Raw genomic sequence first — 23,289 nt, 5'->3', positions numbered from 1 at the left:
TTATCATATATTAATCAAAAGACAAATCAGATTGATACGTCAAGACAACATCACAGATATACTCTGGAATTTCATACCTCTAGGTTTTTTCTATGATATGTTTATAAGCTATGGGCAGCCCTATTCACCTCGTGACCCACGTGGCAGCATTTCCAGCTCTATGAAGAAAGCAACATCATTCTTGTGTTATTCACAAGGTGGCCAAAGGCCCAAAGCTGCTGAATTGTGGTTCTTGCAAAAGTTAGTCATATTTTAAATGTTAATATGACTAACTTTTAACCATTTAATTTGAATAAGCAATGATTGAGATTAGACAAAGTTTATTCGGTAGAGATTCACTAATATTGTAGAGATTATAGTGAATCTTAGCCCGAATGTTTATAGCGAATTAAAAGTGTGAGCATACCCCATTTTTTAAAGATAATTAAGAAGAAATTAGTGGCCAACATTGATAAGGCTTGGTAGACCTTTAATTTTATAAACAAATCCGCTTAACAATAGATTGTGGGATTGTCATTTAACAATTGAATAATATTACTCTTCATACCTTTTATTACATTTATTTTATATAGGCTAAAATGAAGCGTTTTTAAGTAACTTTTCATGTTAGTTACTTCACAGAAGTTAAAGATTGGGGTTGCATCTACGTAACATAAAAGCAAAGGCATAACAATGAGTATCTATTTTCTTTAAAATAACAAATAAAAAAAGAGCATCTCATATTTAGTTCTGATCCATGCAAATGTTTTACAAAATTGAATCACAACCTGCAATTCATTTACTTTTGTGCTTTGAAATGTTATGGATTGACTTGTAACTATTTGGCTTTTCGAAACAAAATACTTCACAGGCCAAAAGACCATTACTCTCCCTATATTTTTAGTCTAAAGAAATAGCACCTAAAGTGTCATGAAAAAGAGATCAGCTGAGCATAGGTGCACAACTCAACTAGGAACCCGGCACGCTGGAACAACTTTGGAAACCTTTCTCCTAAGGAGTAATACTATTTAGTAAACTGTTATACGACTGTCATACAACTTGATGATGTGACAATAAAAATCAACCCTTGAATCCAGTCATATAACAGGCTCACTCTGTACCCTGACTCTTTAGTCGTCCAAGGACTCCTTTTGGATATGTGTTACAAGGTAAAATAATTTCAGACTGAATAATCCATAAAAGTAGCCACAACATATGCTCAGGTCTTTAGTATTGCATAACTTTTTGAAGTATAGTGTCATACATGATCAACATCAGAGAACAGAGGAATGTAACGAATAATATAAGGCAAAATTTTAGAAGATTCAAATAATTTCTGATGATAGATGCTATGGCCTACAAGCTAAGAACTGAATTAAGCTAATTAACTTATATCAAAACAATCTTATTAAGGTGATATGACATAATCAAACCAAACCAAACTGCACATTATTAGTCTTGTATTAACAGTAACCATAGAGTTCACCCAGCATTGAGCTAACCTACAATCTCAAGCTCAGAAAGCTGTCCATCAAACTGCATGGATTGGGCTGCCGCTTGAATTTATATTTGAACTGCCAGAGGCTGGATTTGCATGAAAAGCTGACTGCCTAGAGGACCCTTCAAGCAGCTTCAATGAAAGAGAGGATGGACTAGAATTACCAATAGATTCCCCCAAGCTTAGTTTTGACATGCCAACCAACTCATCAACGTTGATCGGACTTGTCGAATGTACTGCAGTTGGCTTGAGAACCTCGTGTGTCTCCTTCTTTGTTTCCTCATTATTGTATCCCGACCAACATGGAAGCGGAAATGGGAAGAAAGGTGAGAAATAAGCAGGATATACCACCTGGTAGCAAGGTTGTGAGCTATCTGGCTTTGGAGGAAGAGGATCTCCATCATTGGAGTTGGTAGACTCCATTGATTCACATTCTTCGTCCAGAGGAGGAGTAGTAGGCAATTGAGGATTGCCCTGTGTTTCAGCCAGTGATTGGTTGACAGATAAGAAGTCGTGAGGAGGTACCATCGAAGTATCAACTGACTGCTGAAATATAAACAGCAAATATATCAGACACAAGAAGAAGAAAAGAAACAGAGAGAGAGAGAGAGAGAGAGAACTCCAACTTGAATATTTCATGCATCCACAAGCAAAAATAAAGAAACACAACATCACATGTCAAGTGGGCATCATAAGGAAAAAAGCAACAGTTGTTTCCAAAGACTGTAAAAGAGAATAATCACACAAAGAATGGACATGAGAACCAGAAGATTTTGACAAGTCTTAACAACCAAATTATCCTATGCCAAAATATAGGTACATACATATTGTTTGCACAAAGTCGGTGAAAGATAAGCTTAAAAAATCAGGGAAAAAGGATAGAATCCTCACAACCTGGACAAGAACCATTTAAAAACTGACCATCCACATAATATGCATGGCCATGCTGTTTTAGTTTTGTTACAATAGATGGAGATTGGAAAAACATACCAAAATTATATGCCAGTAACAAATGACAAGTGCATATCATATAATGTTAACTGCAGAAATATAGAAGCTTTTTTTTTTTTTTTTGGCTTCCCTATGAATGTATCAATGTGTACATGCAGGTACAGTCTATCACTTTATCACTCAGATAGAAAAAAGGGCACTAACTTCATCTGCTATAATGTCAAACAGGCTTGAACGTCTCTTTCTCCTAGATACATTGGTTTGCCTGATGAAATACTTTTGAGCGTGGCTGGCCACTTGAGTAGGTGTCCTTGATATAACATAATTGCGAGATATACCACGCCAATCACCTTTGCCAAGCTTCTGTAATCCAAGTAAAAACATCCTATGTTCTTCTTCAGTCCATGGAATGCCTGCAAAACCAATCATTAGCCATTTCAGAGACAAACAAGGCATGCAGCATACAGCCAATACAATATTAAAAGCATGTCATAAGGTCAAAAAATCTACAAAATCTAAGCTTCAGTCTCACTGCATCTTATCATTTCATGATTTACAGACATAATAAATAATTTAACGAACTTATTAACATATAAACTTTTTTTCTATGAGTAATTCAATATCATTAAATAAGCGCAATAAGACATAACACTAATACACATGAAGTATACAAGAGAACCCCCTAATCAAGATAAAAATGTGAACAAAAGTTCAAAAAAAATCAGCAAAACTAGAAACAAGCAAGCTATGATATGCTGATATCCAAGTATATAAAGTGTTAAACATGAACCTCCTCTACTCTAGCACTGAATTCTCTACATCTTCAAAACTCCAAGCATAATTCCACTTTCTCCACAAGCGCCACATTAAATGATTAAATACAATGGAGCCAACCTCCATACTTCCATAATATTACAACGCCCTACTTGACTTCCCCAACTCACCAACAAATCGCTCACCTGTCCAGGCACAACCCAATCAACAGAAACAAATTAAGAATAGAGCTCCATAACTCTCTTACTACTTCACAGTGAATCAACAGGTGATCAATGGACTCCCCACTCTTCTTGCATATGCAACACCACTTTACCACTCCACCACCACAACATTCTTCTTTCTCAAATTATCCCACGTCAATATTTTCCCAAATTCGTTGGTCCACACAAAAAAAACCACCCTCGAGGGAGCCTTGATTAACTTGTAAACTGAAAAGTATGCATCCTTCCTTACACTTAAAAAACTTGATGTCTCATTTCTGCTCCTCACCCTAATCAATCAAACCTGAGACACATAACTGCTCTAACAAAATAAGTATCCATTAATTTTAACTCACCCTTTAAAAGCATTAACATGAGACCTATAAAGTTTCCTTGGCAAGTCAGCATCTGTTGTTAAAGTGCATCTTTCAGAAACAAAAAATAAAAAATTTGGCTTGACAGACATGTTACCAGCACCCAGATAATCAGCCATGATTTAACAACCCATATGCTCAAAATAATTCCTGTGCAGTACAGCTAAATGTTGGCACATCTATACCATCATCTACTTAAAGGAAACACATTGTGGACAGTTACAGCCTCTGAAACCAAAATAACCTTTTCAACTTCCAAAAATGCCTATACAGACAGTTAAAATTCACTTATATTGCATGTTCCAAATTTTAAGTAGACTTGTAATTGTCAAAACTGTTGTAGTTAGGAATTTTTTTTTTTTTTTATAAAATAAAAAAATAATAAATAATAAAATAATAAAATAAAACCTAAAAAGCTGTTCACTTCTTAATTATTTCTTCAAAAAAAAAAAATTGTCCCACTTAAAGTTAATGCTACATTTCATCAAAAAGGGAGGGGGAGGGCTATGGGAATAAGAAAAGATTTTAAATTATAAGCGACATTATTATTATATTTGAACAGAGCACCCAAAAACATTAAACACTGCCTTGCTTGCTTACTGCCATTCAACGGAGGAAACCAAGCCAATATAAAAATATAAATCTAAAGCCACTTCATCCTTAGATTTTTCCAACACAACCTCATGACACACTTTGCTATCCAGCTAAATTTGATTATAAACATGATTGAATCCTCGTTAAACACATAGAAACTTCAATGAATTAATTCCTTTTCCTAGGGGCACATTTTGGATGGGAGGGTGGCAGAGATGTCATTCAATCTGAAGACCATCGGCACTTCCTAACTCGATAGGTATTTCAGTGTATTATATCTGGAGTTAATAACTTTGTTCACATCCTTATAGGTCATATACTTTTCCTCGATAGCCAAGAGTCGAACAAAATATCTAAAAAAACCTTCTTGCCATTTAAACTACACCAATAAGACTGATTATTACTTATCAAAAAAAGAAAAAAAACTACACCAAGATGCTTCTGTACTTTCCTTAAATTTCCATAAATTGACTGCAGTTTCTAAGTGACCAAACTTTAATCCGCAGCATCTATATCCATTAGCTAGACCATATGGTTTGTTTTCAGTCCAAAGTCATAAAAAAAAAGCTCAGCTTGAAAAATTTTGTATTAAAGGTCTATTAGGGTTTGGGATTTCAAAAAGTGCGATTTAAAAATAGCAATTTTAAAATATACGATTTGAAAACGTGAATTTTAAAAAAACGCATTTAAGTGTTTGACAAAATCGTAGTTTGGCATTTAAATTGGCAATCTAGCTTTTAAAATTGTACGTTTTTAAAAACACACCCTCTCGCTTGCGATTCGAAAACGCATATTTTCTAGACTTTCCAATCTCAATTTTTTAAAAATGCCGTCACAAATGATTTATTTTCTACGATTTAATTTAAAATCCCAATTTTTGTTTGCGAAATCACGATGCCAAACGCACTCTAAAACTTCTTTCTCAAAAAGTTCTTTTTTTCTCCTCTCTCTAGTTTAGGGATCACTGGCCCTTATATTCAATTCAAATTCCAAAACTAAAGCAAACCGAACTGCCTTTCCAAGTGGTTGCTTTTTTTAATAATTATTCTTATTCTTTCAAAATCTTAACCCCAAAAAGGAGAAGGAAAAAAAAACGAAAACCCTTACCCAACCTCCAACAGTGTCAAAGGCACAATCTTATCGCACTCACTTCCTAGTCCAATCATTCACAAAACCACCACGCAAAAAAATAAAAAATAAAAAATAAACCTGAATAAATAGTAAAATATAAAAAGAAAATGAAAAAACTAAAACAAAAATCACCATTAAGGATAGAAGAAAAAAAAAAAAAAAAAAAGCAATCTCACGTTTTTCTTATCATTCAATTCCTATTCTACTTCCTCACAAAGTCAATCATAACCATGCAAAAATAAATAATAAATTCAACAATAATGAATGAAATCAAAAGCAATAAGAAAAATTCTAAACCTTTCTTTCTTTCACGGCAGGCCGAGGAAGAACCGGGCACGAAGTCCTCGGAGGCGTAACCGTCGGCGGCGGCACCATGGTCCGGGGTCTCTCCCGGCGAACCCGGAGTGTTCGAACCGGCCTGGTTGAGACTCGAACCCGACCCGGCGTAGTGGCTCAGATTGCCCATACTGGCGCTCTTCCGGATCGACCCGTCAGTCAACCGGACCCCGAAGAGCTTGACCCCGCGGTTCGGGCACGTCCGAGAGTTGTGCCCATTGTGGCTGCAATGCGAGCACCTCCGAGTCATTTCTTCTCGAATCGGATCGGATGGGATACGAAATTAGGTTGCTTGTGGGGAGGATAGGATTCGGATCCAGTGGATCCGAATTGCTTTACCCAACAGAGCTTTGCGGGTTGGGTTTTGGACCCTTTCGGTCACTCCCTCGGCTTTCGCAGATGGGAGAAAGAGAAGGAGACAGACAAGGGAACACTATCCATATATCTGCCCCTAGATAAAGGGCAGCGATTCCGTGCTTCTCGCGGAATTCAAAATTTTGATTCTTCTATGCTGGCCGTCGATTTCGTATAACAGTGCATTATGATCATGATCTTTCCAAATTTGTTTATCCTCGTCAGAGATCGGCGTTAGATATAAAAAAGGTAAATACATAGAATGCTAACTTCAAGGATACATTAAAAACCTTTTTTTTTTTTTAATATATATATATATATATCTTATGGCTCAGAAGAAGAAAAAAAAAATTATATCTCATTTTGCTTAGGAAAAAATAAATACTAATATTCCATCTTTGTAAGAATCTAACACGGTTTAGTAAAGAAAAATCTTTGGGAGGATAGAATAGAAAATAAGGAAAGAAAAAAGGGTGCTACCCGGGTCCACACTTTTTTCAATTTTTTTTTTTTTAAGCTTTTGGTTTTATTTTTTAAAACAAAAACATTAACAATTAACCTACAATATAAAATACTTATAAACTATTTTAACATTTATGTCATAAAAAATATTTTTTTAAAAGAAAAACGACCATTTAAAACACATTAACAAACCGAGTCTATTTTTAATTTGATTGTAATTTAACCCCAAAAAAAAAAGAAAAAAAAAAAAGAGAGAGAGAGAGAGAGATATAGATCAATTTTACTCCTCACTTTGCAACATTAGATTTACAATTTTTAGAATCATTCCTCAAATATTTAATATCAATTTTCTTATTTTAAATTGAATTAATTTTCTTTCAAAATCGATTGAAGGAACTTCTTTCAACACAGTCTATACAATTGTTATGTATCATTTACGTATGTGAGAAGTACATATTTTTTTTTTTTAGTAAAACATGTTTCTTTGCATTTTGTGTCCATTTGAGTTGGCATGTTCTATTTATCATTAATTAAAAAGAAAAAAAATTAATAATAAATGGAGCATGCCGACTCAGCGTATTAAGTACGGGGAGGGAAACGGATATTAAAAATAAATAAATATGCGTTTCTTTATTCATCCACTTATAAGGATTGTCTTAATTGATAAATAGGATGTTTCTTTCTTGAGTACATTCTAGGAAGGAGCAAAACAAAGACAAAATAGCAAAAGGAAGGAAATCCATTACAAATTACAATAGATTTGGACCAGTCTGTAAAATGTTTGATTATAGGGTCCCACTGATGTTTTTGACATAGTCAAAGGTGGGAGGTGGAGGGGGACACGTGGTCGGTGGAGGGCTGCTGTTGGGAGCACCGTAGAATCTTGGTCGGTGAAGATTTTGTAGGCTAAGATAGTCGGCGCGGTAAAGTGTGAGCATAAAACGCAAGTACCGAATATTCTGAGGTGTAATCGCGTATGGGGATATCTTAGACTTATCGTATAAAAAGAGGATTACAAAAGCTTATCCACGTTATCCAATTCCAAACTCACACACATTAACATTATTTTACTTCTGGACCCACTCAACCTTAAAAGCCTTGTACGGATGGCTAACACCTGTTCCCCTGACTAGCTAGATGGACGGCTCACAGCTATTTCATATCTCCTGCAAAGTAACTGTCAAAAATATTCCATCACCGACAAAATAAAAATTAAGAAAAATATATATAGTATTTCGTATTTTTTTATTTAGTAACTTAAAGAGTATTTTGGAGAGAAAATGAAAAAAAAAAAGTTTAATTTGACATACGGGTTTTAAAGTTTGAAGATGTAAATAAAAATTTGATGATAGTTTAAAAGGCTAAATTAAAATATATTTTTCCCTAAGAATTAAAAAGTAATCACTTTCACAGAAAACCTCCAAAGCTCATGAAAAATGGCTTGTTGCTTTTTCGTATAAAGAGGAGGATTTTATCTCAAAAATATTTGACATTTTTAAACCTATAAAAATATATATATACTTCTTTAAAAACATCCTTAAAACATCATCATTTCTGGAGCTACTAATGCCACGCAATAACGATAGCCACAATTGCTAATAAGAGTAATGTTACGTACAAGTTTTTTTTATGTTCATTTAAGAATAATGTGACTATTAAAAATTATTATTAAGTTTATGATTGATAATTATTAAATTTTAATTAAATGATAATTTTAAAAATTATTTATTTTTTAAGAGACAAAAATAATATAAAAAAGACTTCTAAAATGATTGATATTCAAAAGTCGAGGCAAATGACGCTTTTGCTGTTGAGGGATCGAACAAAATTATGATAAACAATTTTTTTCTTTTTTTTTTCTACTCTTTTTGTATATTTTCTAATTTCTAGACATAATAAGACAAAATTTAAGATGTTAAAAAGGTGTTTTATAGTATAAGAGAAATTATATCTATAAAATATTGCTGTGGAGATATTTTTGTTTGCTCGTCTGTCCACACACATGCATACCAATCCAAGTAACTAAGAAAGTCAATATTTTAATATGTTAAAGAAATAACAATAATAATAAAAGATTAAAAAAAAAAAAAACTAATATTTTGAAATGGGTGGAAATTAGGACTGTTGAATGTTGATTGTCAGCTTTTATCCATTGCCAGATTCCATGAGCCACTGCTACACTCAAGCAATCTTCTTGCACGCCAAGTCGATGTATTATTTGTAATATTTATAATCTCATTTATAAAATGTAGATATTTGCTTTTGCATCATACTTTTACTAATCGCATTCGTGCGGTTATAAAATGTAGTTATTAATCGATATCCACATATTATATAATTGGCTTTTTGTAGCATTGAAGCTAAATCTCCCATCTGGCTGGATTTGAGGTGACGAGCCTCCCACATGGCCCATAGGGATAGCCGAACCACTTGATTTTGATTTTGTTTTGATTTTGAATTGAAGAAAACTCACAAGAATCTTGGGTTGTATAGTGTTAAAGTAATGATTAAATGATTAAATTTACATCTTCTTATCAGCTTAAGTTTTGGGGATAAATAGTAGTTTAACATAGTATCAGAGCCAAAGGTCCTGAGATCGAATCTTGACTCCGTCAAATCACCCTCCATTTAAATTAAATATTCCACGTGCTGGGCGTCACCTATTAAAAGGGATCAAGCATATTAAAAGGAGAGGATAAGAAAGGGATATCAACCACATTAAAAGGGGATGATCCCTCTATAAATAATACGACAAATATCAACCAAATTAAAAGGAGGGGATAAAAAAAGATATCAACCAAATTAAAAGGAGATGATAAAAAAGGGATTCAGCTTGAGTGCTATAAAAATATTAATAGGATATCTGTTGTTACAACAACTGACCATTTAGATTAAGTTTTACTATTCTTAAGCCTAACAACATCATTAAAAGAAAAACAAAACGCTGGAACAAACGTTTAAGCACAACAAAAAACAAATAGTCCATTTTGAAATCTAGCAAAACAGCACCTCAACAGCCCATCATCATAAAGACTTCATCTGAAATTTCCTAAAACCATCAACATAAGTGTTACATTGAGAAACACCACTACAAAACAACAATATCATAATTAAAAACATTTGTAACTTTGAGCTTGAAATTTGAAATTTGAAAGAAAATAGCAAAGAAGGAATATGGAGAAATTCATTACCAAACAAAAGCGCTTGGATTGTAGCTTTCGGAATGAAAGCCTCGTGTCGCATCCTTTAGGGTCATAAAAAACTTAGTTTTGAAATCTTGAAATGAATTATCAAAATTTCTCACAATGGCATCAAAGATTTTCGAACATATCCATGGGAAAAAACAATTAAGATCTTTTCGAAGGATTCACGAGGGGCATGCTTATCATTCCAATACTGATCCTGATCTTTCTTATGGTTATGAAAGTGATTATATGTTCCTTAAGAAGGTTTGAAGGGAGGTAATATTGGGATTGTCATATTTAGTACCAGATTTTGGTTTTGAAACAAGTTGGTAGTTTAAGCTAGGATTCACACTCATCTTTTCATACAAGTCTTGTAGGTTATATTTTGGATTGAGCTGATTGAAGCCAATATAAAAGATGATGCCAGTGTTGCTGGGTTGATTCCGAAAATGAACTACAGCGTGAATAAAATTAATGATAGGGTTGAAAAAAACTAGGTGAAAAGCCTCATTGAATAAGGCTTCTATTCTATTTGGCAATGAGAGACAGTAGGTAAAAATTTTAGAAAAGAAAAAAAAGAAGTATTCTGAAAGCTCAGAAAGCTCAATATACGGCTTTGATTAAAAAACTACTACGTAGCGAAAGCCTACCAAGTCATTCGACACACCGTCATCAAATTGACTGTCAGCCTTTACTGGAGCAAAAGGAAACAAAATGCTTAACTCAGGTGTCATTGATATTTGCAATCGACTGTACAATTCACCACAAAAGTATGACGACAAGTGATATGAACGGGTTTTGTGGGCAATTGTTCTAAAAATTTTACGACCACCCGAATCAAATCCTATTAACTTGCCATCTTCGTTCAATTCCCAAATTTTACAAGAATTTACCAAATTTCGATCACCACGCAAGAGTCTTATTCATTCTTCATAGGTCTATAAAAAATTCAAAAAGACAAAGAAGAACTAGATATATAAAACACTGATTTGATTAAATAAGAAATAACAAAATAAAAAAATTAATTAATTAATTTTCTTTTAAAAAAAACTTACATATTCTTTCTCCAAACTAAGATGCTTTGAAGGAAGAAGAGGGCATGATTCGGGGTGTTTTCTTGTTAAACTTGTCAAGTAGTCGCAAATGTTCATTTACACGTATTTCATCAAAGTGTATGCGATCTATGGGATGTATGGGAGGTATAGGTTGCATGGTCGTTCGCAGAGTCTAAGAGAGTGAAACAAGTCAAGTAGAGGGCGGTCGCGGGTGTTTGGTGAGATAAAAGGCACAAACGAAAGGAAGACTCGAAAGTGTCTCGTAATGTTATTAGAGTGAACATTAAGTTTTTAGTTTGCAACCCAGTTTTTTTTTTTTTTTTTGCTTTGAGAAACGAATTCGAATTGAAGTTGGCCCTAACAATGATGACCGGCCCGGATGCAAAAAGGAATAGAAAATGTGGCATTTTCGAGATCTTGAAATACTTTAAGATCTCGATATTTGTGACTTTGAGTGATATCTTTAGACATCTCTTTAACGTGCATAATCCCCAATACAGTGTTTTAGGAAAATTTCATATGAAAACCCAACTGAAAATTGCAAATGAATGAAGGGGAAAATACACTTTACACCTTAATGTTTCATATTATTTGCAGTTTGGCTTTCAGGTTTAAAAATTGGTAATGTACCCCAACAAAGTATCAAAAATTTGCAATGTGACCCATCCGTTAACAATTACCGTCTAATTTAACCGAAACTTTAGCACATGTGGCATACGTGCATTTTTTTAATCTCTGATTTCTAAAATTACCCCATATTTTTTTATGGAATTCCAAAAATGCCCCTAATTAAAAATATATATAATAATAATAAAAAAAATCATAACTAGTCATGTGAGTGAGAGAGTAGTGTGCTGAATCTAAAGCAATTAAAATGGTTGTAAACCAACATATGGACAAAGTGAATCATTCAATGTTCATTTACACGTACCAAATGGGTGTATTTGTTCAGACAACCTACATGTAATTGTAAACATGGCAGTAAAAGATGTCCTTGTATTGTGAAAAATGACAACAATAAAAGTGGGATAGATTTGTCACAGCATTATGCAGTGCTACATTCTCCCCGCCCTATCTCACCAAGTACTACTACTAAGTTATATCCTATATTTGTAGCATAGGACTAATGCATAGTACTCTGATCCTAATATCGAACAACATCTCGAGCACACAACTTGATGACGATTAATAAAGCTAAAGCATAGTGCACTTGATCACTCTAGGAAGAATATCAGTCAAATATCAACCAAATTAAAAGGAGAGGGTAAAAAAGGGGATTCGGCTTCAATGCTGTAAAAATATTAATAGGATATATGCTGTTACAACAACTGTCTATCTAGATTAAGTTTTACTATTCTTAAGCCTAAGGACACCATTAAAAGAAAACAAAACATTGGAACAAACATTTAAGCACAACATAAAACTAACAGTTCATTTTGAAATCCAGCAAAACAGCATCTCAACAGCACGTCATTATAGAGACTTCATCTGAAATTTCATAAAACCATCCACCATAAGTTATACATTGAGAAATTCCACTACAAAACAACTATATCATAACTAAAAAAAATTGTAACTTTGATCTTGAAATTTGAAAGAAAATAGCAAAGAAGGATTATGGAGGAATTCATTACCAAACAAAAGCGCTTGGATTGTAGCTTTCGGAATAAAAGCCTCGTGTCGCATCCTCTAGGGTCATAAAAAACTTATTTATGAAATCTTGAAATGAATTATCAAAATTTCTCACAATGGCATCCAAGATTTTCGAACATATTCCTGAGAAAAAACAATTAAGATCTTTTTCAAAGGATTCACGAGGGGCATGCTTATCCTTCCTATACTGATCCTGATCCTTCTTATGGTTATGAAAGTGATTATATATGTTCCTTAAGAAGGTTGGAAGGGAGGTAATATTGGAATTGTCAAATTTAGTACCAAGTTTTGATTCTGAAACAAGTAGGTAGTTTAAGCTAGGATTCACTCTCATCTTTTCATACAAGTCTTGTAGGTTATATTTTGGATTGAGTAGATTGAAGCCAGTATCAAAGATGATGCCAGTGTCGTTGGGTTGATTCCAAAAATGAACTACAGCGTGAATAAAATTAATGATAGGGTTGAAAAAAAAACTAGCTGAAAAGCCTCATAGAAGAAGGCTTCTATTCTATTTGGCACTGAGAGACGACAGGTAAAATTTTTAGAAAAGAAATAAAAGAAGTCATACGGCTTTGATTAAAAAAGATACCAAGTAGCGAAAGCCTACCAAGTCATTCGACACACCTTCATCAAATCGACTGTCAACCTTTATTGGAGCAAATGGAAACGAAAAGCTTAACTCGGGTGTCATTGATATTCCCAATCGACTATACAATTCAACAGAGAAGTATGACGACAAGTGATATGAACGGGTTTTGCGGGCAATTGTTCTAAAAATTTTACGACCACCCAAATCAAATCCTATTAACTTGCCATCTTTGTTCAATTCCTAAATTTTACAAGAATTTACCAAATTTCGATCACCACGCAAGGGTTGTATCCATTCTTCATAGGTCTATAAAAAATTCAAAAAAGAAAAAGAAGAACTAGATATATAAAACACTAATTTGATTACATAAGAAATAACAAAATAAAAAAATTAATTAATTAATTTTTTTTTTTAAAAAAAAAAAACTTGCATATCCTTTCTCCAAACTAAGATGCTCTGAAGTAAGAAAAGGCATGATTGGGGGTGTTTTCTTGTTAAACTTGTCAAGTAGTCGCAATGTTCATTTACACGTATTTCATCAGAGTGTATGCGATCAATAGGATGTATGGCAGATATAGGTTGCATGGTCGCTTGCAGTGTCTGAGAGAGTGAAACAAGTCGGGTAGAGGGCAGTCGCGGGTGTTTGGTGAGACACCCACACTCTAGGAAGAATATGAGTCAAATATCAACCAAATTAAAAGAAAAGGATGAAAAATGGATTTAGCTTCAGTGCTGTAAAAATATTAATAGGATATCTGCTGTTATAACAACCAATCATCTAGATTAAGTTTTACTATTATTAAGCCTAACGACATCATTAAAACAAAACAAAACATTGGAACAAACGTTTAAGCACAACACAAAACAAATGGTCCATTTTGAAATCTAGCAAAACAGCACCTCAACAGCCCATCATCATAGAGACTTCATCTGAAATTTCATAAAACCATCCACCATAAGTGCTACATTGAGAAACACCACTACAAAACAACAATATCAGAACTTAAAAAAAAGAAAAAAAAAAAAATTGTAACTTGGAGCTTGAAATTTGAAAGAAAATAGTAAAGAATGATTTTGGAGGAATTCATTACCAAACAAAAGCACTTGGATTATAACTTTCGGAATGAAAGCCTCGTGTCGCATCCTCTAGTGTCATAAAAAATTTAGTTCCGAAATCATGAAATGAATTATCAAAACATTCAAGATTTTCAAACATATTCCTAGGAAACAACTAAAATCTTTTTTGTAGGTAGAATGTTGTATTTAAAGTTCTTGAGATTTGATAACCTGAGATCTCAAAATCTTGAGATTTGATAACCTGAGATCTTGATATATAATCAGACATCTTCTAGCACCGGCAACAGAAAAACTTTAAATTATTTTAAATTGACAAAATTCTATCCAAATCCATATAGAAAAATTTAGTCCTTGAACCAAAATTAAGGAAAAAAAAAAATTTACTGGTATGTGCACAAAATTCCAAAAGGATTTTCGGGTTTCAATCAATTTCTTGAAGAAAGCATTTGGACAGTGAAAAATTTCTTTATTTCACTGTATTCGAATTACAAAAAATGCCTTGGAGAAACATTACACCCATCATACAGAAATTAAAATGAAACAATTCCAATTTGTCAAACAAGTATTAGGATCAAGAAATCCATCTGATCTTGAGCTTTATTCAACAGCTTCAATACTTTTAACTTTCGAAAACACCGACATCTCGACTATACACATAACTTGTGTTTACAACATAAATACACGCAAATCCCCAATCTCAATCAATAAAATTAATAAAATAAATACACGCAAATCCTGATTCTAAATCAATAAAATTAACAATATGAATAGAAAACACGACATCACTCAAAATCAATAGAGAAATTCAGTTTACAAAATCAAGAAAAAAAAATTAAGAGAGAAAGAGAGACAACATGAAAGAGAGAGACTTGAATAAGGAGGAACATAGATTTGCCTCGAAAAAACAAAGAGATTTTTGGAAAAGAAATTTTCTTTTCTTGGGGTAGGGGTTTTGAGCAGAGAATTATGAGAAAAAGAATTTTATTTTTGGGCTCGAATGAGAGGAGTGAGTTTCCGGCTCAGAAGGCTTGGCTTGTTTGGGAAGGCAATTCTTCCCAACTCTTCTCAATTTTTTTTTTTTTTTTTGGATTGATTGACATCACTAACACTCAACTACACTCAAAATTTTCCAACCCAACTACTAAAAACATATGAATAAAAATCAAGAAAATTAAAAATAAAAATATATATATTTAAGGGTGGTGGCCAAACCACCCCTAAGAGTCTCAGGGTGATCGGCCACCCCATCAAACCGGCGAGCCACCCCAACGGCTGGGGGTGGCTCGACCACCACCCATTAGTTTTGAGGGTGGCGAATATGGGGTGGCTTGGCCACCCCAAGCAGCTGCTGGGGGAGTGGTTTTAGGGGGTGGCCACCTGTTTTCGAGGTGGCTTGACCACCGCAAAACTACTGTTGGGGGTGGCCCGGCCACCCCTATGGTAGTTCAAAACAACCACAAATTTTTCTTTTCTTTTTTGTTTATATATATATATATATTTTTAATTAGATTTTTTATTATTATATTTTATATTTTTCAAAAGTAGAATAGAAAAAAAAAAAAAAAAAAAACATTATAACAATAAAAAAATCTTCCCAATCTGCTGAGAATACCAAAGCAAACAACAGAAAACTACTTAACTAAACAAAGCTATACAACAGTATTCCTTCTAATATTTGTTGTAATGATTGGTTAGTTATGAGTGCATGCGCTCATAAATGATGTGGCGTTCTAAACTTAGCCTAAATTACCATTTTGTAGCGGTAAGACAACTTGAAGAAACAAGGAGAGCCTGTTATGAAGGGTCGATAAATCTTAAATAGCAATCAATTTGTCTTACTGATGGCGTTAGGCAGCTGCTTTCTACTTGAAATTTTGCTGCGGGGTGTTGTTGATGGTCTTTTGGAAGGCGGATGAGTGTTGCGATCTGAAAGATAGTGTCTACTTGTCTCTTTTGGTGTTTATGGAGAGAAAGGAACAATAGGTACTTTGAAGACTTGGAGTGATCCTCGGAGGACATTTTATCCTCTTGTTTTCATACATTATATATTTGGACTGTAGCGTTTGTGTCCTCGTTGTCGATTAGTTATAATGATTTTCTTGTTCGTTTTTGCCTTTCTAGTTATGTGATTCATTTTGTATACTCCATGTATACTTTGAGACGTCTTACGCTTTTAATAAGGTTGGTTGTTACTTATAAAAAAAAAAATTAAAAAACAAAAAAAAAAAAAACATGCATCTTATGCTCGTTAGAGCTAAATTTTATTTTATTTTCCTAGGGTCTCTCCTCAAGCTATAAAAACCCCATTATGAGGTTGGCCGAATGCTAGGGAGTGGCCACTTTAAGAGATAAAACATGGTCTCTTAGTTTTGGTCTCTTGGCCTTCAATAAACATTGAAAAGAAGATCAAAGAAGTTTTTAAGAGCTTACAAACCGGTTTTAGTTTCTACTATGCGATTTCATCCTTACCTTTTTGTTTGTTTGTTTTTACAATTGTGAACCATGCAATCATGAGGTCCGATTCTGGCTATTTTTCGATGTTTTTTCATTACACATTGATTTCCAACATTTTGTCTCCAAAGCTATAGAGCAATTTCCATTACAGGAAACATTAACACCACAATATTTATGTTTGTTTCAATGAAAAATGATACCATGTAGTTTTGGATGAGTCATACGTGCGTTTAAAGTCATGTATCATAATAATCACTTGGTATCAAAATCTGCACTGCAAAGACATTAGCAGGACACAATGACATCTTTCACTTGCGCAACTTCAAATCTTATAAGTTTTCCCGTGCCTTACGAGGCATATGTAAGCCTGAGCCTCTCTTTCAAGTAGTCCCCACTGCGAATTGGGGGAAATCTGCATGCGCAACCCATAAACACAATATGTGATTCTTATTATAAAGGTCTGCATAAAAACCTAGACAACCTAAAGAAACATGAGCACTCAGGAAGTGCCTATGATTTTTTTTTTTTTTTTTTTTTTTTTAATAAGTGCTGATTCAAGGGTTGATGGCACTGCCGCACACCCGTAAGTGTGTGCACATGCACGTGCCCATTCCCACACATAGAGGAGTGTAGAGTTTACTTACCTAATCAGCATATAAAAGCCTACGGCTTCTATTGGAGATGTGGCACTAGGAAAAATTGGTAAACCTTACAAATGTTTGATATCTTTAATGACTGATAGATCGGAAGGCATGAATTTGGAGGCATGGAAAGCATATGAATCTAATTGTAGGCCATACTAATGATGCATAATGCAAGCAAACTCTCAAACAAAGAAAGCTAAAGTATTGCATTGACACTTGAGAGAGAAGAAGAAGAAAACGAAGAAAGAGTTTTATCATACCTTGGGGGAGATGACTCACTGCAACAACTTTCCAGGCATTTCACCACACAGTCTGGGTTGGGATCTAAAAAGAAAGCTGCCTGCAACATTGACACTTTCAATTTAAAATTCTTAAAGGCAACATGGAACTCCCATGTAAAAAAGAGTGCAAACATCAGAAACCATAGCATGTTTGGCCTGCCTATCTTTCATAGGATTTGAAAACAAGAAATTTTTTTTGCAGGTTGACGTAGTAAAAATATTCACCATCACTTGCAGTAATGGGTCCATTCTGTAGGATTTATTAGAGTCTTGAGATGCTATGAAAAGATACAACAATTTTTTTTTTTTTCTTCACATTTTCACATTTTTGAAGAAAAAAGTACAGAAGGAAGGAGCTAATGATTACAGAATAGCGTTCTTTTCCTGCTGGCATCACCCTGTGCAGCGTTGACCTACAAATAAGTGATAAATATTAGAGGGAAGCAGGGCTTTTAACTAATCTTCTGAAATTCATTTAGAAACATACATAGTAGCTCTAAGAAGAAATGTGAATAGCAGTTTAATAGAATGATAAATTACCGGAACAAACAATTAGTCCATCTCTCCATCATGTCGCCAATGTTAACAATGAATGCCCTGCAAATTTAATATACTAACTCTTGATGCTGAAATAGTAACATAATAACCCGACTAGTGTTATCATCAATTTGTTGTCTAAAGAATGTCACCGTTTGCAACACTACTTTTGACCTGAAGATTTCAGAGGGACTCAACATCCTTACACAAGATATGCTTCCATTTACATAAAAATTTGCAATCATTACTCACCCGTCTACATGAAGTACGTCCTCCCAAAGCTGTGGGTGCTTGAATTTGTCCCGGCAGACCTGTTAACATGGAAAACCTAACTTTTACACAACTGTGAGGCTGTAAAGGAACAACTGATTCAAGAAGCGTGCCTGAAGTCCTTGAACACCATCGGTTGCTAGGAGAGTGACCATTCCATAATCTGAATGAGCGGAGGCACCATATATTTCTTCATCAGAAGACCCCAATTCACCTGAAATTAAAATTAGAGAGCATATTATCAATGAGAAATAAGGGTCTCCTTGGATGGCTAGTTTGAAAACAAATGAAAGTGCTCTACTGGATCTACTATAAAATCAAATAAATGGATCTGGTTCAGCTGAGTTAGTACCTAAATATACTTGGCCCCATGTTGGAAGGCTATGCTAAACATAACATCTAATGGATCTTGGGATAAAGAGGCCAGTTTCTAGTTCTCATCCTTTAGAATTTGCTGATGCCTTAATATTGTCGCTGAGGACGATTGGACCATGTATTAGTGCTATATTCTATATGAACTACACCCTGAAAATTGGTTTTGATGCGAAAACGTCCATTTTGGTCTAACGGCTCATTTCTCAACAATCAAATGCTCCAGTTCAGAATCGTAGTATGAGAAAACAGCATTAGCAAAACACAATTCTGGACTATGAGGTTCTGCTCTTTATACCTGTAACTTTAAGTTTATACCTAAACTACAACCCAATTAAAGATGCCACTAGATATGACTTGGCAAAAAAAAAAAAATGAAGTATAGAATGACACAAACCCCCCCCCCCAACAAAACAAGAACTGAATGAAAGAAAAAGATCAAGATAAACATTTGTAATAATTAAACAGAAATATATATAAATCGTGGGCTTTATATATATGTGTGTGTGTGGTTTTGATTTGTGGACTATGTGGGCTTTATATGTAAATCGTGCTACTAAACCTGGATAATGCAACAGCCGAAGAAATGCCGATGGTTTATCTAAGGCCCCCACTTTTTCAAAGAAGTCCTCATCTTCGTTCAAAGCCAAAGCAAGTAGAGAAAGTAATTTTTTTCCAGCGGACCTGAGGTAACATATCCAAAACCATACAAACATAGTTCTCCTTTTCTATAATTTGTTATTGTCAAACTACAATAATCGATGGTTAATTTCTAGTCTCATTTATCATAGACAAAACAGTAGTAAAGCAATCAACATCAGGGAAAAATCAGAACTTACAGGACCTTTCTATAGAAACTTTCCATTGTATGTCTCCAAGAAGTTAGAACTTCTGGAATTTCCTAGCCAGAATACAAAGTAATGATCTATCAAAACATTTATCAAGCAATAATCCATAGTCTTATATATATATATATATATATATATATTCATTCCCAAAGTACCATAGTTAACATCAGACAGAGGAGACAACAAACCTTACCAACCACAGAAACACTCCAAAAAGATTAATGATTACATACCTTCTGAAGGCCATTGATTCAAATCAACCACAGTTGTAATATCTTCTAAAGGGCCAATATAAAAGCTCTCTTTCGAGTCACCTGTTTGGAAGTTATTTGAATAATATTATTTTTTTACTTCCTTTCTTCTTTTCCATTAAGCACAATAAAAAATGAAGCAATGAAACCGAAAGTAAAAAAGATTTCTTCTTAAGTCCAACCATCCAATTAATGAGTCATGACTCAAACGATAGATAATAATAAATGTTAAGTATACACGTATAAAAGTTCAACATTGAAAAAATGTCACGTGTAAGTGGTTAATATAATATAGTTTGGCCTAAACTCATACGGTTAAACTTTTGGGTTGAGTGGTATCCTATATGTTAAGTTAAGGTCTCACTTAAAGATTCCCCATGGTGGTAATCTCCCAAACAAGTTGTGTCAGAGCCAATAATAGTGTGCGGTATGGTGGTCCCTTTTATGATTGGAGCAAGGGCAATGCATATGCATGGATGGTGGATCGCTTTCATAATTGGAGCAGGGATGATGGTGCATAGTATGGATAAAGCCCACATAGCCCACACAAGTGATCCTAAAGATAATAGCAGTGTGCAATGTTGTAACAACCCAGAAAAAGTGTTAGTCACATCTGCGTTATCACACCAAAATGACTAATCAATTTAAAACTTCTCTAGAATCACTTATAAGCCTAATTTTACATAGTAATAAGTACTGTGAGACTTAGCACCCATGCATATCATTTTATACACCATTCACTCTATGTGGGCAACTCATTTTTCCAATATGGGACCAGAGTATTACAAACTTTCCCATTTAAACCTCTAACATCCTCGTTAGGACCACGGTATGCGATGCTGATAGTATCACATGGCCTATTACTAGGTGACTCTAACACCATTTGTAACGGCCTAAAGAAAGTGCTAGCCACATTTGTGCTATCACCCCAAAGGAACTAGTCAATTTGGAACTTCTCTATAATCACTTATAAACCCCAATTTCACATAGTAACTAAGCAATGTAAGACTTAGCACCCATGAGTATCTTTCTCCTCTTCCCAATATGAAACCAGAGTGTTACAAGTGTAGTCGATGGTATTAGTCCCTTTCACAATTGGTGGATGAATGGTATTAGTCCCTTTCACAATTGGTGGATGAATGGTGGGTCCTTTCACAATTGGAGCAGGGATGAAGGTGCATAGAATGAATAAAGCTCAAGTAGCCCACACAAGTGATCTTAGAGATGGTCCATAAGATTGATACAGCTTATGTTCGAGAGAAAGTATAACGATGCAATGATGAACTCATGCATAAGGTGGAGATTATTGAATATAGAGTGTAGAAATGTTGAGTCCCACATTGAAAAGATGTCACATAATATAAACGATTAATATAGCATAGTTAGACCGAAACCTGGTCACACTTAAAGAATCCCCAAAAAGTGTCAATCTCTCAAACAATATACAAGTTAAATGCTAACAAATAATAAAAAGCATTAATAAGCAGAACTTGCTAATTCACTTGTAAATTACCACAACAATAATCCTAGCTGTCCTCTACATGCAATTGAAACCACATTTGTGACATAGAACATTAAATTTTGTAACCTTTGGAAGTGGAAGTGGGATCGAGGTTCTCAGCATACAGCGGCGTATAGCCTCTGTGTTCCTTGCGAGCCAGTTTCATCTTTTCCTCCGAAGGGAGTGAGAAGAAGTTGCTGCTCTCCGCAAATACTCTCTCAACCAATTCTTGCTCCACCCCAGGATTCACAAGGTAGAAGAAACCATATTCTGTGCATGCCTATCATTACACATTCTTCTACTTTAGAGATTTCTTTTTATAACAATAATAATAATAATCGTTAAAATGCACAACCTTTTTCCATATAAATTCTGTGATTAATTAATAATTTCTGTATAGGAAAATCGCAATTAAAAAGGGATACTTTTGCTTTAACTTCTTCCTTCTTCCTCAAAGAGTGCTTTTGATGTCGAATGAGAACAAGTAAGGGTTGGAACCTGACGGATTGAATTGGCGGTGGAGACGGGATCCGGTGAGGACAGGTCTATGATAGGGAGTTTCAGAGCCTCCGTCATCTCCTTCCACTTCTTCACGGATCAGAACTCCAAGCCTCTCGGCGAAGAAGTTTGCTTTTGAAAGATAACCGAGCTTTTTATAGAAGGTATACGATGGAAATCAAAGAAAATATGGTATGGTGAGAGAGAGGAGAAAATAATAATTGTAAGGATAAATAATAAAATCCCAAATCTACTTTTTTATTTTTTTATTTTTTTATTTAGTATTGAATGCTTAAACTTCATTCAAATTTATAGGGTATACTAAATTACTAAGTTACAAAATAAATAAATACTAAGCTTAAACGGATTTTCATTTAATTGATATTGTACTAATCTTTTAAATGTGGGCTCAAGCTCTTCATATACTCGATGTATTAAATATTTAAATATTAGGGGCTAAATTGCAAATGCATGAATACTTTCATGGTAAAGTGTATTTAAAAATAAAAAATAAAAAAAAAAATAAAAAGAAGCAATTATGTTAAATCACTATCTACTTATCTAAAAAAATTATGCTAAAAAAGAGCAAATTTAATTATTTAAACACAAGAATTAACCACATCTTTCAATCACTTTTTTTTTTTTTCTAAGCGAAAAGGTTGGAAGGAGAAACTAATTGTAACTATCCTACTTGAGCGTGACCATAATAGTACCATCCCACAAGACGCCGCTCAGGAGGGATATCTTTCAATTACTTGAACACAAATGTACTTCTTTGGAGGATTAAGCATGGCAATATGATTTCATAAAAATAAGTTTAATACATCTTAGCAAAATGTGATAACTACCAAATAACTGCTTCGGCCTTTGAATTACCTCAATTAGGATACAAAAATGGCACAACCCTACACAGATTGTTCCCCCCCCAAAAGACCTACTCACCCATCTCTAAAGGGAATGACCCATACAAGTTCATCTCCTGAGCTGAATCTTACTAGCACAACTATAACCAGTATAATCCTTTTACTTGTATGCTTTGCTTCCCCTTCCATGGGAACTGCAGAAACCTGAAAGACTGCAACTCTCTTTCATTACTATCTCTTGCAGGTTCCCTTATTTCAAGACCACACTGAGGAGCAGCAATGGAAGGACAGGGATATTTTGAAGTTGACAAAATCGGCAGCCACAGCCTTCACCTCTTGGCTAGTCTACTTCTTCTTGTTCTCCTTGTGGGAGGTGTTTGATAAGCCATTCCGATACTTCTCCCTGGAGTGTGCTCCTCTTCCTCATCACTGGTTTCATCAGACCTCCATCTTGGTCCACCATTCGAATTGCGAACAGCAGCAGCAAAACCCTTCTCTCCATGGCTGAAAATTTAGGAGATTATATAAATAAGAGGGATGGAATTCCAAGAACAT

The 23,289-nt window shown here is 34.4% G+C and overlaps 2 protein-coding genes across 5 annotated transcripts; both read right to left on the bottom strand.

The window, feature by feature from the left end:
• Nucleotides 1–1,182: 1,182 nt before the first annotated feature.
• On the bottom strand, nucleotides 1,183–6,266 carry LOC132173483 (transcription factor KUA1). 2 transcript variants are annotated; one of them, XM_059584990.1, is made up of 3 exons: nucleotides 5,802–6,266; nucleotides 2,633–2,841; nucleotides 1,183–2,020 (listed from the first exon to the last, which is right to left on the bottom strand). In XM_059584990.1, exons 1-3 carry the CDS (start codon nucleotides 6,088–6,090, stop codon nucleotides 1,511–1,513), a joined length of 1,008 nt encoding a protein of 335 aa, XP_059440973.1. In that variant the 5' UTR covers nucleotides 6,091–6,266; the 3' UTR covers nucleotides 1,183–1,510. The 2 variants fall into 2 exon arrangements, with proteins under 2 accessions (XP_059440973.1, XP_059440971.1); XM_059584988.1 differs by having other exon boundaries at nucleotides 1,183–2,023; nucleotides 5,802–6,265.
• A 10,530-nt stretch (nucleotides 6,267–16,796) lies between these two features.
• Nucleotides 16,797–22,056, bottom strand: LOC132173484 (2-oxoglutarate-Fe(II) type oxidoreductase hxnY-like). 3 transcript variants are annotated; one of them, XM_059584991.1, is made up of 11 exons: nucleotides 21,872–22,056; nucleotides 21,461–21,653; nucleotides 19,855–19,935; nucleotides 19,613–19,664; nucleotides 19,336–19,457; nucleotides 18,515–18,615; nucleotides 18,384–18,442; nucleotides 18,135–18,191; nucleotides 17,962–18,007; nucleotides 17,574–17,653; nucleotides 16,797–17,081 (listed from the first exon to the last, which is right to left on the bottom strand). In XM_059584991.1, the coding sequence occupies exons 1-11, from the start codon at nucleotides 21,947–21,949 to the stop codon at nucleotides 17,018–17,020; spliced, it is 933 nt and encodes a 310-aa protein (XP_059440974.1). In that variant the 5' UTR covers nucleotides 21,950–22,056; the 3' UTR covers nucleotides 16,797–17,017. The 3 variants fall into 3 exon arrangements, with proteins under 3 accessions (XP_059440974.1, XP_059440976.1, XP_059440975.1); XM_059584993.1 differs by having other exon boundaries at nucleotides 21,799–21,882; XM_059584992.1 differs by lacking the exon at nucleotides 18,135–18,191.
• Between the last annotated feature and the right edge of the window lie 1,233 nt (nucleotides 22,057–23,289).

This window comes from Corylus avellana, chromosome ca3 (genome assembly GCF_901000735.1).
Source record: "Corylus avellana chromosome ca3, CavTom2PMs-1.0".
Taxonomy (NCBI): Eukaryota; Viridiplantae; Streptophyta; class Magnoliopsida; order Fagales; family Betulaceae; genus Corylus; species Corylus avellana.
This window is presented reverse-complemented; position numbering and strand designations above follow the sequence as displayed.

What these genes read in the sequence shown, in the direction of transcription:
- LOC132173483 (XM_059584988.1), bottom strand. Translation starts at nt 6,090, where the DNA reads ATGACTCGGAGGTGCTCGCATTGCAGCCACAATGGGCACAACTCTCGG. An exon ending in CTGCCGTGAAAGAAAGAAAG is followed by an intron (nt 2,842 to 5,801) that starts GTTTAGAATTTT and finishes TTGGTTTTGCAG; the next exon opens with GCATTCCATGGACTGAAGAA. An exon ending in TTGACATTATAGCAGATGAA is followed by an intron (nt 2,024 to 2,632) that starts GTTAGTGCCCTT and finishes TTTATATTTCAG; the next exon opens with CAGTCAGTTGATACTTCGAT.
- LOC132173484 (XM_059584991.1), bottom strand. Translation starts at nt 21,949, where the DNA reads ATGACGGAGGCTCTGAAACTCCCTATCATAGACCTGTCCTCACCGGAT. An exon ending in AGTTTCTATAGAAAGGTCCT is followed by an intron (nt 19,458 to 19,612) that starts GTAAGTTCTGAT and finishes ATGTTACCTCAG; the next exon opens with GTCCGCTGGAAAAAAATTAC. An exon ending in TCGGCTGTTGCATTATCCAG is followed by an intron (nt 18,616 to 19,335) that starts GTTTAGTAGCAC and finishes TTTTAATTTCAG; the next exon opens with GTGAATTGGGGTCTTCTGAT.